This window comes from Thamnophis sirtalis, unplaced genomic scaffold (assembly GCF_051295495.1).
Source record: "Thamnophis sirtalis isolate CommonGarterSnake01/CBP01778 unplaced genomic scaffold, rThaSir2_p1.2 scaffold_2, whole genome shotgun sequence".
NCBI classification, from domain to species: Eukaryota; Metazoa; Chordata; class Lepidosauria; order Squamata; family Natricidae; genus Thamnophis; species Thamnophis sirtalis.
The window spans coordinates 99,692,030-99,707,620 of NW_028261382.1; the positions used below are offsets into that span (position 1 = coordinate 99,692,030).

The window sequence follows — 15,591 nt, forward strand, 5'->3', positions numbered from 1 at the left end:
TCTGCAATTAATGAACTGCTGTCACTATGAGCATTTACAGGTGTCGTCCTGCCAGGTGTGCCCTTACCTCCTCTTTGACCGTCCCAAACTCTGGATCCAGAGCTTTGAAGTGGTAGCGGTGCGTCCCATCTCGGTCAATGGCCGATTTGAAGTCCCTTAGCGTCACCTCCCCTAATCTGCAAAGCAAGAGAGGAGAGGGAGCGCGTGCTAGCATCCGGCTAGATGTCACCCTCCCTGCCCAGGGGGTGGGGATCCCTTGGAGACACCAATTCTGGGCTCTTGGGAAGCGGACCTAGGGTTGGGGGAGAGGGAGGGGGGCTCACCTCTTTGGAATGCTGACCATGAAGGGGGTGAGGGAGCGATCGGTAAAGTACAGCACTTTGGTACAAGGGCTATTGCTCACCGCTGGCGTGCTGTGGGAATGAGGCAGTTCTGCAAAGAGGAGGAGAGAGAGGCAGGCTGAGAGACCACCTTCTTTTGGCAGACACGGGTTTCAATCCCGCAGCTTTCTACCCCCCAAAACGACGCTACAGGGCACTGCGCACCAGAACAACTAGACACAAGGACAGTTTTTCCCCCAAATGCCATCCCTCTGCTAAACAAATAATCCAAGTGGCTGAGGAATTCTGGGAGTTGAAGTCCACAAATCTTAACGTGGCCAAGGTTGGAGACCCCCTGCTCTAGTGGCGGCTTTGTGCACGTAACAGGATAATATCCAGAGATGCGGCTTTGTGCACGTAACAGGATAATATCCAGAGATGCGGCTTTGTGCTCGTAACAGGATCCAGGCGAGGCTCTTAAAAGGCCTGGCTTTTAAACAAGAGGAAGAATTGTGTCCGATCGGCCGAGGGGAACAGGAAAGTCCACCCTGTTTTTCCAAAAAAGGGGCAATTCTCAGGAGCCTCTCAAAGCCGGACGTTTCCCAACGTAGAATGAGAACCTCCGAATTGCACTCACTGGAGTTGGAAGGCCAAGATTCCCGGTATTCGTTCCCGGCGTGGCCTGCAGGCGACTTCCCACGGATCTGGACAAGGAAAGCAGATGGATGAGGGGTGGGCTTCTTGGACATTCTGTCATGCCTGCAAGCCATCTTTTCTTGTGGGACTTCAGGCCTGCCTCACTTTCTATCGTGGGAAACTGGGAAGGGGGGGATTATACAGAGTTGGGTGATATGTAGCCATAACAACATTCTTCTTAGACAACCAAGGTCATCCTTTGTCTCTGCACCTGGCCAGAACTGGAGGGGTGGAATCTGGTCGTGGCAGTGGGAGATTGGGTGATGGACTTGTGGGTGTTGGGGGCAAGATCTTGAACTTTCAACTGGGTGGGGAAAACCGGGAAGCTTTCAGATTCGGGTTTCCCCAGATGTGCCAACATGGCTCTCTTAATAAATTGGAACTTTGAGGAATCCTTTGCCTCGGACTCGGATTTAATTTTGGAGGCTATTTGGAACCCTGACACTCTCAGACGAAAACGCAGACCTGAGTTGAGCCCAAGAAATACTGGAGGGGTGAGGTCGGAAGCATCCAGATGGTGTCTGCCATCATAGGGCTTGCCAAGGTGGTGCAGTGGTTAGATTGAAGTACTGCAATCTAATTGGCATTGAATCTCACCAGGCTCCAGGTTGACTCAGGTGTCCCTCCTTCCGAGGTCGGTCAAATGAGGACCTAGATTGTTGGGGCAACAGGCTGACTCTGTAAACTGCTTAGAGCAGTGTTTCTCAACCGTGGCGACTTTAAGTCCTGTGAACTTCAACTCCCAGAATCCCCCAGCCAGCATAGCTGGCTGGGGGATTCTGGGAGTTGAAGTCCACAGGACTTAAAGTCGCCAAGGTTGAGAAACACTGGCTTAGAGTGTGCTGTAAAAGCACTGTGAAGGGGTATATAAGTCTAAGGGCTACTGCTATTTCCCTCCCTCTCCGTCCTTCCTTCCTTCCGTGTTGGCACAGTGGCTAGAATGCAGTATTGCAGGCTAATTCTGCAACAGTTCAATCCTCACTAGGCTCAAGGCGGACTCAGCCTTCCATCCTTCCGAGGTGGGTAAAATGAGGACCCAGACTGTTGGGGAAAAGAGGCTGACTCTGTAAACCGCTGAGAGAGGGCTGTAAAAGCACTATGAAGCGGTATAGACGTCTAAGTGGTATTGCTATTGTCCTTCCTTCCTCCCTTCCATTATTCCTGCTAGAATGCAGGCTCACTGTGCCCACTGCCAGGGGTTCAATCCTGACCAGCTCAAGGTTGACTCAGCTTTCCATCCTTCTGAGGTGGGTAAAATGGGGACCCAGACTGTTGGAGGCTGATTCTGCAAACCGCTTAGAGGGGGCTGAAAAAAACCCTTGTGAAGCGGCAGGTAAGTCTAAGTGGCGTTGTTATTGCTGCCTCCATGGCAGGAGAAGAGACTCCAGAGCACGAGGGCACTTCTGGGCCCCACCTACGCTGGCTGCTTCTGAGAACGCGTGGAAAGGAAATTATGGGTCCCTCAAGGGGCTGGGAAGGCCAGATTGGGGGGTGGGGTGGGGCTCCTTACCCTCTTCTCCTGCCTCTTCTGCACCTCCATGCGATGTAGCCTCTCCATCAGGCTGGAGATGCCCTGCTCCAGGCTGTCGATGGTGTGGTGCTGGGGATCGTGGCCGCTGAAGCTATTCCGCAAACTCCGAAGGGCCTCGCGCACCAGCTGCAGGTCGCTGCTCTGCCAGGAGAGACCCAGAAGCAGGTGGTGCTAGATGCCACACACACACACACACACACACCAACACTCTCCTCTAGCCCTCCACCCCACCCAAGCTGCAAAACCAAGGAGCCCCCCACCCACCCCCCAGCCCTGGGGAAAAACACCTCCCCCTCCCCAAGCCGTGGAGCCCGAGTGGAACCTACCCCTCTGTGCGTTGAGGAGGCCGTCCCTTTGCCCAAGGACTGGAGAAAGCCGTTGCTCTGAGAGTTGTGGTTGGCGTAGAGAATCACCTGCTTTGCAAGAGGGGGGGGGAGAGGGAGCTGGTTGGCAAGGCCCGGGAGGGCCGGGGTGGGGTGGGAAACCTAGCAGAGGTGGGTTCGGACCGGTTCGGCCAAGTAGGTAGTAACTCGGCCTGCTGTGCCTCCAAACCGTTTCTCTTGTCCTGGGCGCCATCTTGATTCTCAGTTCTGCGCATGGATGGAGCAATCTTCATTGCAAAAACGTAATTCCCCTCCCCCTTTTTCTAACGCTGTACGCATGCACAGGCCTTTTCAGGTGCAAATGCACCTTTTTTTTTCTTAATCAATTTTATATATACATTCACAGTTATATGATCTCATAACTGTTATTAATAATATGTATTTATAACAATTTTTCCCTACAGTTGACAATATACTTGAAGATTGCTTTCTTACCATCCCATAGATCCATCTTATCTTACAACGGTCCTACTTCTTCTTCCCTCCCTCCCTCTTTCCTTCCCTCGTTTCTTCTCTCCTACTCCCCTTCCTTCCCTCCCTCCTTCCCCTTCCCTCCTTCTCTCCTTCCCTCCTTCCTTCCCTCCCTCCTTCCCTCCTTTCTTTTCTCCTTCTCTCCTTCCTTTCCCCCTTCCTTTCCTCCTTCCTTCCCCCCTTCTCTCCTACATTCCCTCCTTCCTTCCCTCCTTTCTTCTCTCCTTCTCTCCTTCCTTCCCTCCTTCCTTCCCTCCCTCCTTCTCTCCTTCCCTCCTTCCTTTCCCCCTTCCTTCCTTCCTTTCTTCTCTCCTTCCTTTCCCCCTTCCTTTCCTCCTTCCTTCCCCCCTTCCTTCTCTCCTACATTCCCTCCTTCCTTCCCTCCTTTCTTTTCTCCTCTCTTTCCTTCCCTCCTTCCTTCCCTCCTTTCTTCTCTCCTATTCTCCTTCCTTCCCTCCTTCCTTCCCTCCTTGCTTCCCTCCCTCCTTCCAACCCCCCTTTTTTCTCTTTCTTCTCAAAAAAACAAAAACAAAAAACCTAAAATGGTTCCTGGGCCAAACCGGCAGTAATGTCGGTAGCAACCCCTGAAATCTGGCAACCGTTTCCAAGCGCAGCTCAGAGAAGCGGCTGAGTCCCCGCGACTCGCCCTTCCCCTAGTGCCCCGCTGCTGCGCAATCACAGCTCGGTGCAAACGCAGCCCCGCGTCCCGCCGGAGCACCACAAACCTCTTCCACGTCCTTCTTCAGGCAGCGAGCGAGAAGCGCCTCCTTGTGCTGAAGCTCCCGTTCCAACTCGGCCTGGGAGGGAAGAGGCCAATCGGCCAACGGGGCAGAGTTTAATTATTTCTGTTTATTAACACTTACAGGCCGCTGGCCTCACTATCCAGAGGGACTCTGGGTGGCTTGCAGGGGCATTAAAAACAGCTGGAGGGAGGGCAGGGGGAGTTGGAGGGGGGGGAAGCCCCTTACCTGTTGATACCCGGCCTCGGAGAGCTGGTGGAGCATCTCCTCCATCTTGGCCTGGTGCTGGTGCAGGAGACGTTCCTTTTGGCTCAGCTCTTTCTGGAAGAGGGAGGGAGGAAGGGTGGGTGGGTGGGAGCCATCGGCCCGGGGAGGAGGCTCGGTCTGGGCTGGAGCTTAGCACAAAGGGGCTGCACTTGGGGTCCTTCACTGGCCAGGCCTCCAGGTGTTTGGGGGAGAGTGGGGGGGGGGGAGCACTATCCCATCATCCAGCCAGAGCTGAAGAAGCTTCTTGGAGGAGAAGAGAAACCTCTTCAAAAGAAAAAACCAGAAAGTCCAGATGCCACCTGAAAAAAATCACCTTTGGGACAATTGTGACCTGGAGGATGGAGAATCTCCATAATGGATGACGGAATAAGAAGCTGCCAAGAGGCTGTGACTTCTGCCTCTGGGCTCTCTTGGTGGGGAGCTTTCCTCGGTCTGAACCACAGCGAGATGAGAGGGGAGGACTTCCTGGTTAGCTGGCAGCCAGCAGCTCCTAAGAACCCCCTCCCCACACCCCACGCCTGGAGGGGAGGAAGACCCCTGACCTTGTACTCTGCCAGAAGCCGATTCCGCTCTTCCACCTTCCGCTGGAGATCAGCCTGGCGAAGCAAGATTCGAACGCAGAGTTGGGACCGTGGCTCGCAACCCCCGGGCTGAAGCACGTGGGTGCGGATTCGAAACGGTTGCCTTTCTACCTGGCAGCGGAGGGGGGGGGCATGGTGCCCTTTCCAACCTTCCATCTCTCCTCCCACCGGAGACCCCTGGGAAGACCCCCTCCCGTGTCCCCAGGCCTGCAGAGGGCAGCCCTTGTCCTCCATCAGCCGGTTTGCCTCCCATCCACACAGAAAAAGACAGACTCACGTTCTGGCTGTGCAGCTCCTCCTTGTCCATATTGGCTCTCAGCAGCTCCTGCTTTATCTGCAGCATCAGAGGGTCCTGCTGGGCTAACCTCTGCTGCAAAGCGTCCTCCAAAAGGAAAAACGAATCAAGTAAATAAATGCACCCCGTTTGAGGCTCCGAGCATCCCCACCTCCCCTTTATCAATGCTGCAGAGTGGCACGTCTGCACCTTTTCCCCAGGGGGTTCGAACTGACTTTTTCGATCTCTTTCTAACGCTGCTTCCCCCGTGTTTCCCCTGAAAATAAGACAGGGTCTTTTTTTGTTCTTTTGACCACCGAAATAATAGAAGAGAAGAGAAGAGAATAGAATGGAATGGAATGGAATAGAATAGAATAGTAGAATAGAAAAGAATAGAAACAAGAGAAGAGAAGAGAGAAGAGGAGAGGAGTAGCAATAGAGAAGAGGAAAGAATAGAATAGAATGGAATAGAAAATAGAATTAAATAGAATAGAATAGAAACAAGAGAAGAGAAGAGAGAAGAGGAATAGCAATAGAGAATAGAATAGGAAAGAATAGAATAGAATGGAATGGAATGGAATAGAAAATAGAATAAAATAGAATAGAAACAATAGAAGAGAAGAGAATAGAGAAGAGGAGAGGAATAGCAATAGAGAAGAGAAAAGAATAGGAAAGAATAGGAAAGAATAGGAAAGAATAGAAGTAGAATAGAATAGGAAAGAATAGAATAGAATGGAATAGAATAGAAAATAGAATAAAATAGAATAAAATACAAGAGAAATAGAAGAGAAGAGAATAGAGAAGAGGAGAGGAGAGGAATAGCAATAGAGAAAAGAATAGGAAAGAATAGAATAGAATAGAATAGAAAATAGAATAAAATAGAATAGAAACAATAGAAGAGAATAGAGAAGAGGAGAGGAATAGCAATAGAGAAGAGAAAAGAATAGGAAAGAATAGAATAGAAGAAGAGAAGAGAATAGAGAAGAGGAGAGGAATAGCAATAGAGAAGAGGAAAGAATAGAATAGAATAGAATAGAAACAAGAGAAGAGAAGAGAGAAGAGGAGACGAATAGCAATAGAGAATAGAATAGGAAAGAATAGAATAGAATGGAATGGAATGGAATAGAAAATAGAATAAAATAGAAGAGAAACAATAGAAGAGAATAGAGAAGAGGAGAGGAATAGCAATAGAGAAGAGAAAAGAATAGGAAAGAATAGAAGAGAAGAATAGAAGAGAAGAGAAGAGAGAAGAGGAGAGGAATAGCAATAGAGTAGAGGAAAGAATAGAATAGAATGGAATGGAATAGAAAATAGAATAAAATAGAATAAAATACAAGAGAAATAGAAGAGAAGAGAATAGAGAAGAGGAGAGGAATAGCAATAGAGAAAAGAATAGGAAAGAATAGAATAGAATAGAATAGAAAATAGAATAAAATAGAATAGAAACAATAGAAGAGAATAGAGAAGAGGAGAGGAATAGCAATAGAGAAGAGAAAAGAATAGGAAAGAATAGAATAGAAGAAGAGAAGAGAATAGAGAAGAGGAGAGGAATAGCAATAGAGAAGAGGAAAGAATAGAATAGAATAGAAACAAGAGAAGAGAAGAGAGAAGAGGAGACGAATAGCAATAGAGAATAGAATAGGAAAGAATAGAATAGAATGGAATGGAATGGAATAGAAAATAGAATAAAATAGAATAGAAACAATAGAAGAGAATAGAGGAGAGGAATAGCAATAGAGAAAAGAATAGGAAAGAATAGAATAGAAGAATAGAATAGAATAGAATAGAATAGAGGAGAGGAGAGAATTCTTTATTGGCCGAGTGTGATTGGACACACAAGGAATTTGTCTTTGGTGCAAATGTTGCAGTGTGCATAAAAAGGCATGAAAACAAACACTGGGCCTTATTTTCGGGGAGGTCTTATTATTTTTGAGGTACAGGAGGCGGTGAGCGTGGTCCCCTCATGGCTGCTGCTGTGTTGCAATATTTTCAGGGAAGGGCGTATTTTAGTGCATGCCCTCAAAAGCCCGACTGGGCTTACTATCCAAGCAAGTCTTATTTTTTTGGAGGGGGAAAGGATAATTTTTTTAAAGAGGGGACCCCCAATAAACTCCATGAGCCTGGCCTCATGTTATTCAATTGTTTCTTAGATTTATGGCGTGCCCCTCTAATTTTGCCAGCCGGGGGGCTTCCACCCCCACCCCCCCAAAAAAAATGTCCTGCTTCCTTCTTCACCTTTGCAAAAAGTTCCTTCTCACCTTGACTCCCTGCAGATTCCGGCTCTCCTGCTTGCATTTCTGCAGTTCCTTCTGCAAGGAAGACAAAGAAAGGAGTTGAGGGTTCGAACCCTTCCTCCTGCCCCCCCCCCAAACTATCCTGGTTGCATTTGATTCTAGCCCACCCACCCACTCAATCAATCCTGGTCACCCTTTAGGCCAGAGGATGGCAAGAACGCCCAGACCCCGTTGGGTTCCCTTAACCACCACAGTATCTGCGGATTAAGAGCATCACGAAAATAGTCGTAAAATCAGATTGGTCAGGTGGCTGGTTCTTTTCTAGAGTGTTTAGAGAAGGGAGAATGATAATAAATTATATTGCATGGAAGATGGAATTCTTGGCATTAAATATTATGGATGTTCAGTTAAAATAGGATATGAGGATTTGATGTCAATAGAGGATTTTACAAACAAGTAAATGAAATGTCAGCATGTAGTTATGAATTAACTTTTTGGCATAGTTAAGGTTGAAAGATGTTTAAATAACTGTAGTTAACTAGAAGTGGAGGTATGATGATGTCAATATGGTAAACATTTGAGTTAAGATATTTGAATTAATATGAATTAATGGAAGAGATGCACCAAAACGTATTGTAACCAGCTGATATACTTTTTTAATATATATATAATATATACCTGTGTTTTTTTTTCTTTTTTTCTTTTTTCTTTTTTCTCCCTGCCTTGTTTTTTGTTCTTTTTGTCTTCTTCGTTTTTTGTCTTTTTTGTTTTTGTTTTTTGTTTTGATTTTTTCTTTTCCCACTAGTGTGGGCATGTATTGTTTAAGATTATTATTATTATCGATATCTTCAAATAATAATTACAGTCAAATGAAAATGGATATATGACGATGGTGATATGTATGAATATCTGAGTTAAAATACTTGAGTTAATATGAGTTATGTTTGCTGACTGTGGAGATGTACCAAAGTTTATTTGTGACTGACTGATACATTTTCTATAACATGTAAAGAAAGATATTGTACTTGTTTTAAATTGAAATAATAATAATTAAAAAAAAAGAATCCTTAAAAAAAAAAGAAGAGAGAGCAGTACTGCAGGCTGCTTCTGCTGACTGCCTGCAATTCGGCCGTTCAAATGGATTTTGGATTTGGATTTTATTCAATTTGTAGGCCGCCCTATTCTCCGAAGGGACTCGGGGCGGCTGAACAAAAGCCAAGGGAGGGGAAATTACAAATAGTAAGACAAAGACAAACAGACAATACAAACAATTTAAAAGCACAACAGACACAGCAAATTCGAGTAGGGGGGGGGGGACTCAACCCCAGGCTTGCTGGGACAGCCAGGTCTTCACGGCCATCCGGAAGGCCCGAAGGGTGGAGAGGGTCCGAATCTCCACGGGGAGCTCGTTCCAAAGGGCCGGAGCAGCCACAGAGAAGGCCCTCCTCCGAGTAGCCGCCAGCCGACATTGGCTGGCAGATGGAATACGGAGGAGGCCTAATCTGTGGGATCGAATGGGTCTGTGGGAGGTAATCGGCAGAAGGCGGTCTCTCAAGTACCCAGGTCCAATACCATGTAGGGCTTTATAAGTAATAACTAGGACCCTGAAGCTAGTTATGAAGAAATGCCACCAGGGTCAAGCTTGACTCAGCCTTCCGTCCTTCCGAGGTGGGTAAAATGGGGACCCAGATTGTTGGGGAAAAGAGGCTGACTTTGTAAACTACTTAGGGAGGGCTGTAAAAGCACTATAAAGTGGTATATAACTCTAACTACTATTGCTATTCCTTCCTTCCTTCCTTCCTATTAGAATGCAGTATTGCAGGCTAACTCTGCTCCCTGTCAGCGGTTCGATCCTGACCAGCTCGAGGTTGACTCAGCCTTCCATCCTTCAGAGGTCAGCAAAATGAGATCCCAGACTGTTGGCGCAACAGGCTGACTCTGTAAACCGCCTAGAGGGGGCTGTAAAAGGACTGTGAAGCGGTATATAAGTCTAAGGGCTGTTGTTATCGCTATCGCCAGGTGCTGCATCTCACCTTCAACTCCTGGTTCTCCTCTAGACTTTGATCCAGGCGGCTCCGGATGATGACCTACAGGCCGAAGGGAGCCGTTATTTCCCAGCGTCTCCCTCCCTCCCTCCCCGTCCGCTTAGGGGGAAGGAGGGCCGGCCGGCTGGCCGGGAGAAAAGGCTCACCAGCTGCTCTTCCGGACAGGCTTCCTGCTCACAGAGGACCAGCGACCGTTCCTGCTCGTCCTCGGGGAGGGATCCGTTCAGCAGCAGCGCCTGGCAGGATGACAAGGAGGGCAGAGAGTGACACGCTCAGCCGGGCAGCACCGTGGAAACCCCCCAGGAGGGACCCGACCTTCCCCTTCCAGGAGACCCCGAGAGATAAAAGGGGATTCCGCCCTCTGAAGAAATTCAGCAGAATCAAAACGGAGGGAGGGAAGCAACAGACAGAAGCCCTGCAAGCAATGAGCTTCTGACACCAAGTCTGAGATTTGGGAGGGAGGGAGGGAGGAAATAAAAGAGGGAGAGAGGGTGGAAGGAAAGGAAGAAAGAAAAGTAGGTATGAGGGAGGGAGGGAGGAAGGAAGGAAGGAAGGAAGGAAGGAAGGAAGGAAGGAAGGAAGGAAGGAAGGAAGGAAGGGAAAGGAAAGGAAGAAAGAAAAGCAGGTGGGAGGGAGAGAGGGAGGAAAGAAAGAAAGAAAGAAGAAAGGAAGGAAGAAAGAAAGAAAGAAAGAAAGGAAGAAAAGCAGGTGGGAGGGAGGGAGGAAGGAAAGGAAAGGAAGAAAGAAAGGAAAGCAGGAAAGGAAGAAAGAAAGGAAAGCAGGAGGAAAGGAGGGAGGAAAGAAGGAAAGGAAGAGAAAAGTGGATGGGAGGGAGGGAGGGAGGAAGGAAGGAAGGAAGGAAGAAAGAAAGGAAAGCAGGGGGAAAGGAGGGAGGAAAGAAGGAAAGGAAGAGAAAAGTGGATGGGAGGGAGGGAGGGAGGGAGGGAGGGAGGGAGGGAGGAAGGAAGGAAGGAAGGAAGGAAGGAAGGAAGGAAGGAAAGGAAAGGAAGAAAGAAAAGCAGGTGGGAAGGAGGGAGGGAGGGAGGAAGGAAGGAAGGAAGGAAGGAAGGGAAGAAAGGAAGAAAGAAAGGAAAGCAGGGGGAAAGGAGGGAGGAAAGAAGGAAAGGAAGAGAAAAGTGGATGGGAGGGAGGGAGGGAGGGAGGGAGGGAGGAAGGAAGGAAGGAAGGAAGGAAGGAAGGAAGGAAGGAAGGAAGGAAAGGAAAGGAAGAAAGAAAAGCAGGTGGGAAGGAGGGAGGGAGGGAGGAAGGAAGGAGGAAGGAAGGGAAGGAAAGAAAGAAAGAAAGGAAAGCAGGGGGGAAGGAGGGAGGGGGGAAGGAAAGGAAGAAAGAAAAGCGGGTGGGATGGAGGAAGGAAGGAAGGAAGGAAGGGAGGGAGGGAGGAAGGGAGGAAGGAAGGAAGGGAGGAAGGGAGGGAGGGAGGGAGGAAGGAAGGGAGGAGGGAGGGAGGGAGGGAGGGAGGGGGAGGGAGGGAGGGAGGGAGGGAGGGAGGAAGGAAGGAAGGGACGGACCTGCAATCCAGAGATCATCCTTTTGGCCTCTTCCATTTCTTTCTCCAAGTGATCCTGCTGTTCCAGGAGATGCTCCTCCCACGAAGTCTCCAGACTCGGGGCAGGACACTTTGGAGACCACTCAACGGGCAGCCGGCCACCATTTTCTTCCACGTGGGAAACAAGGTATCTGTGGTCGAACTCCGGGAAAGCGTGGCTCCAGGGTTCTGGGGAGGAAGGGGAAGAACAGGAAAGCGGAGAGAAAGAGAGAGAGAGAAAGAAATAGATTTTCTGCTCCAGTCCTTAAATCTCTTCATTTTCCTTTATATTCGTTTGAAAGCCCCCGACCTTCATCTCTCCACGGGGCTTCAAGGGAGGTAAGCCTTTCCCTTACCTGTCCTTGTTCCTGCTTTTTCTTCTCCATCTTCTTCTTCGTGGCCAAAGTCAAAGCCTCCTTTCTCTCGGAGGGGGTGCTGCCCGATTCACTCTTGGCGCTGTTGATAGGGCTAGGAGAGGTGAGGCTGGGGGCAGAGGCACAAAAGAGTTACGAGAGTGTGGGGGGGGGTTGTACCAATTCTGCTTGAATATGTCACTTTCCTGGACCTGAAATGACACATCCTGCTAAAAAAAAAAAACCTCATATAAGACTGAGAAGACCCTCCTGTCAACAGGTCCACCCAGTACAATCCGGGAGACCCCTCCTCATCCCAGAAGGTGGTAGTCCTCGCGTGACCTTGGGTGGAGCCTGTTTCTCAACCTTTGGCAACTTGAAGAGGGTTGGACTTCAAGTCCCAGAATTCCCCAGCCAGCGTGGGGAATGTCTTCGATCAGGGGTCAAGGCAGTCTGAAGTCAATGGACTGGGAGGATGACTTCCAAGAGATCCTTCTGCCCCCCGTCCTTGGGAGACCTCAGACCTGTCAGTCAAGCCCCTCCTCCCCTGAACACCCTCTGTCAATTAGCAAAGTTATTTCTGGTCCTACCTCTACCTCCCATTGTACAGAGAGAGAGGGGGGAGAGAGAGAAGGAGATAGGGAGACGGAAGAGGGAGACAGGTGGAGAGAGGGAAGGAAGAAAAGAGTGAGAGGAAGGGAGGGAGGAAGAGAGAAGGAGAGAGGGATAGAGGGAAAGAGGAAAGACAGATGAAGAGAGGGCGAGGAAGAGGAAGAGAGGAGGGGGAAGAGAGGGAGAGAGAGGGAAGGAGGGAGATGGAGAAAAGGAGATAGGGAAAGAGAGGAAAGGAGGGAGAAGGGGGGAGACAGAGAAAAAGAGAGAGAGGGAAAAAGAGAAAAGGAGGAAGAGAGGGAGAGAGATGGAGAAAAGGAGAGAGGGAAAGAGAGGAAAGGAGGGAGAAGGGGGGAGACAGAGAAAAAGAGAAAGAAGGAGAGAGGGAAAAGAGAAAAGGAGGAAGAGAGGGAGAGAGAGGGAGAATATAGCAATAGCAGTTAGACTTATATACCACTTCATAGGGCTTTCAACCCTCTCTAAGCGGTTTACAGAGTCAGCATATTGCCCCCAACAATCCGGATCCTCATTTTACCCACCTCGGAAGGATGGACGGCTGAGCCAATCTTGAAAAGGAGAGAGGGAAAGAAAGGAAAGGAGAGAGAAGGGGGAGACAGAGAAAAACAGAAAGGAGAGAGGGAAAGAGAGAAAAAGAGGTATGGAGGAAGAGAGATGGAGAGGAGGAGAGAGGGAAAGAGAGAGGGAAGGAGGGAGAGGGGGAAAAGGAAAGAGATGGAGAGGGGAAGAGAAAGAGAGGAGGGAGAGAGAGGGAAGGAGGCAGATGGAGAAAAGGAGAGAGGGAAAGAGAGAAAAAGAGATAAGGAGGAAGAGAGGGAGAGAGATGGAGAGGAGGAGAGAGGGAAAGAGAGAGGGAAGGAGGGAGAGGGGGGAAAGGAAAGAGAGGGAGAGGGGAAGAGAAAGAGGGAAGGAGAAAGAGGAAGAGAGAGAGAGGGGAAAAAAAGAGGGGGACAGTATTTTCCAGGGGCTTCCTCTGGAGGAGCATCACCCACCCTGAGCCCCTCTTCCCCACCCGAGGAGATCCTCCCAGCCGGCATCTCCCAGACAACGGGGAAAGGCATCCGAAGGCACTGACCCATTTAATGCTTCCCCAAAGAATTCCCCGTCCTGCGAGGGTGAGCAGGACTTAATGGACCATTTTCCCAGACGGAGCCGGGACAAAAGGGGGACGAGAGGGCAGAGAAGGGGATTAAGCGAACGAGGGAGGCTCCCACGGCTGAGCCTGGACTGGGTGTCTCGTGGGGCCTCCGAGTGCACACTAGGACCATATATACAAAGCATCTCACCCCCATGGAGATGAGGAGGAGGAGGAGGAGGAGGAGGGTCAGTTTTGGGGGTGCCCCATTCTGAAACGGAAAAGCAACGTCCTGTTCCGGGTTCAAATCCCGGAAGGTTACGATCTCTTCTGCAACGCAACCGCTCCCAGTGTTGGGTTTGCACCCGGTTTCCCACGCAGTTCGGATGCCCCGCCACGTTCTTGCCCCTTGCACACCGACCCTCCTGGAGAGTCCCCCCCCTTGCTGCAGGCCGGCAATCTCGGTGCAACTGGAACTAGGAAGCTCCGGGTGCGAATACTTCCCCCCCCCCCAGCCCCCATCTTAACCTTAGGCCAGTGTTTCTCAACCTTGGCGACTTTAAGTCCTGCGGACTTCAACTCCCAGAATCCCCCAGCCAGCATAGCTGGCTGGGGGATTCTGGGAGTTGAAGTCCACAGGACTTAAAGTCGCCAAGGTTGAGAAACACTGCGGATTCGAAAAATACAGGCTGGCATCCAGGTAAGTGGCACCTTCCCTTGAAGGAGCAGGACCCAATTTGGGTTTCTCAGATCCAGTGACAGCAGAGTGAGCTTTATCCTAAACTAATTTATAATTTAAACCAACCGAGGGGAGGAGCGAATCCGGAATTAAGGAGGCGCTTCCTAACAGTGAGGACGATTAATCAGTGGAACACCTTGCCACCAGAAGTGGTGGGTGCCACCCTCACTGGAAGTTTTTAAGAAGAGATTGTCTGAAATGGTATAGGGTCTCCTGCTTGAGCAGGGGGCTGGACTAGAAGACCTCCAGGGTCCCGCCCAACTGTATCATTCAGTTTATTCATCAGTGGAACGGCTTGCCACTAGAAGAGGTGGGTGCGCCCTCACTGGAGTCCCCTTCGGGGGGAAAGGGCGGCATATAAATATAATAATAAAATGAATGGAAGTTTTTAAGAAGACACTGGAGAGCCATTTGTCTGAAATTGTATAGGGTGTCCTGCTTGAGCAGGGGGCTGGACTATAGGACCTCCAAGGTCCCTTCCAGCTCTATTTTGATTAATGCCAGGACAAACACCTGGCCCAACGCTCTGGCAATGTCCCGTAGTCTAAGAGGAAACAAGTTTTCTAAAGGCTGCAAAAGGCCAGAGCCCCCCACACACACACCTCTCTCCCCTCTGCATTAATAAGGAAAGTAATCATCAAGTGGGACACGGTGGCTCAGTGGCTAAGACGCTGAGCTTGTCGATCAGAAAAGTCGGCAGTTCGGCGGTTCGAATCCCTAGCGCCGCATAACAGAGTGAGCTCCCGTGACTCGTCCCAGCTTCTGCCAAGCGAGCAGTTCGAAAGCATGTAAAAAATGCAAGTAGAAAAATAGGATCCACCTTTGGTGGGAAGGTAACAGCGTTCCATGCGCCTTCGGCCTTGAGTCATGCTGGCCACATGACCACGGAGACGTCTTCAGACAGCGCTGGGTCTTGGCTTTGAAAGGGAGATGAGCACCGCCCCCTAGAGTCGGGAACGACTAGCACATATGTGCGAGGGGAGCCTTTAGCTTTTTAATTATCAAGTACGGCATGCCAGCTTCATTCCTGCCCAACCGCCTGCCTTCTTCTTGAAGGCCCGGCAACCCAGGTGGGAGGAGACTTCCAGGAGGTGACCACCAAGGTCTCTGGATGGAGCTGAGGACCAGGAGTCCTCAAAGGACAGGACTGGCCCCGTGCGCCCACAGAAACCCCCCTTCACCTCCAGGAAGAAGCCAAGGAGGATCCACACAGTCCCCCCCTTCCCAAGAACATTCCCAACGACGCTTCGACCCACATTCGCCCCAAGACTGGAGAAGCAGAGGCCACCTCTGCCTCACCTTACCAGGTCCCACTTCCAGACCTTTGCACTGTGCCACCACTGACCCCCGACCTCCCCAAAGCCCCCAACACCACCACCCCTCGAAGCTCAGCTCAAGACCTTCCACGCAACCATGTCCACTCAACTCCCGTGGAGAAGGGTCCTTCCCTTGGGGTCTCAATGGGGGAGAGGGGAGGAAGAGGAGAGGCAAGAAGCAATTTATGCCTTGGAGGGGGGGGGGGGAGAGAAGAGGAGGGATCCATCCCCCTGTGCTAAAAACTGCAGAGAAAGCAAAAAATAAAATAAAATAAGATTGATAGCCTAAGGAACTGCCCTGCTTCGTTCCTTGGAGGGGGATTTGGCTCCTGAATTTTAAAATTGACCTAGAAAAGCAAGTCAGGAAGGACCACCGAGCCCCCCACCCCC

General features: G+C 49.9%; 1 protein-coding gene across 1 annotated transcript in view; it reads right to left on the reverse strand.

Annotated features, from left to right (window-relative positions):
* The window catches only part of DIXDC1 (DIX domain containing 1), a 48,385-nt gene that overhangs the window by 3,651 nt on the left and 29,143 nt on the right, over positions 1–15,591 (reverse strand). The window contains exons 6-19 of the mRNA XM_087706521.1: positions 11,490–11,571; positions 11,072–11,251; positions 9,689–9,778; positions 9,531–9,584; positions 7,522–7,572; positions 5,267–5,371; positions 4,951–5,004; positions 4,370–4,462; positions 4,127–4,198; positions 2,874–2,960; positions 2,527–2,688; positions 958–1,024; positions 324–432; positions 68–176 (exon numbers count right to left, since the gene is read on the reverse strand). Of these exons, the coding sequence (XP_087562647.1) occupies positions 68–176; positions 324–432; positions 958–1,024; positions 2,527–2,688; positions 2,874–2,960; positions 4,127–4,198; positions 4,370–4,462; positions 4,951–5,004; positions 5,267–5,371; positions 7,522–7,572; positions 9,531–9,584; positions 9,689–9,778; positions 11,072–11,251; positions 11,490–11,571 (1,315 nt within the window). The remainder of the gene's footprint in view (positions 1–67; positions 177–323; positions 433–957; positions 1,025–2,526; positions 2,689–2,873; positions 2,961–4,126; positions 4,199–4,369; positions 4,463–4,950; positions 5,005–5,266; positions 5,372–7,521; positions 7,573–9,530; positions 9,585–9,688; positions 9,779–11,071; positions 11,252–11,489; positions 11,572–15,591) is intronic.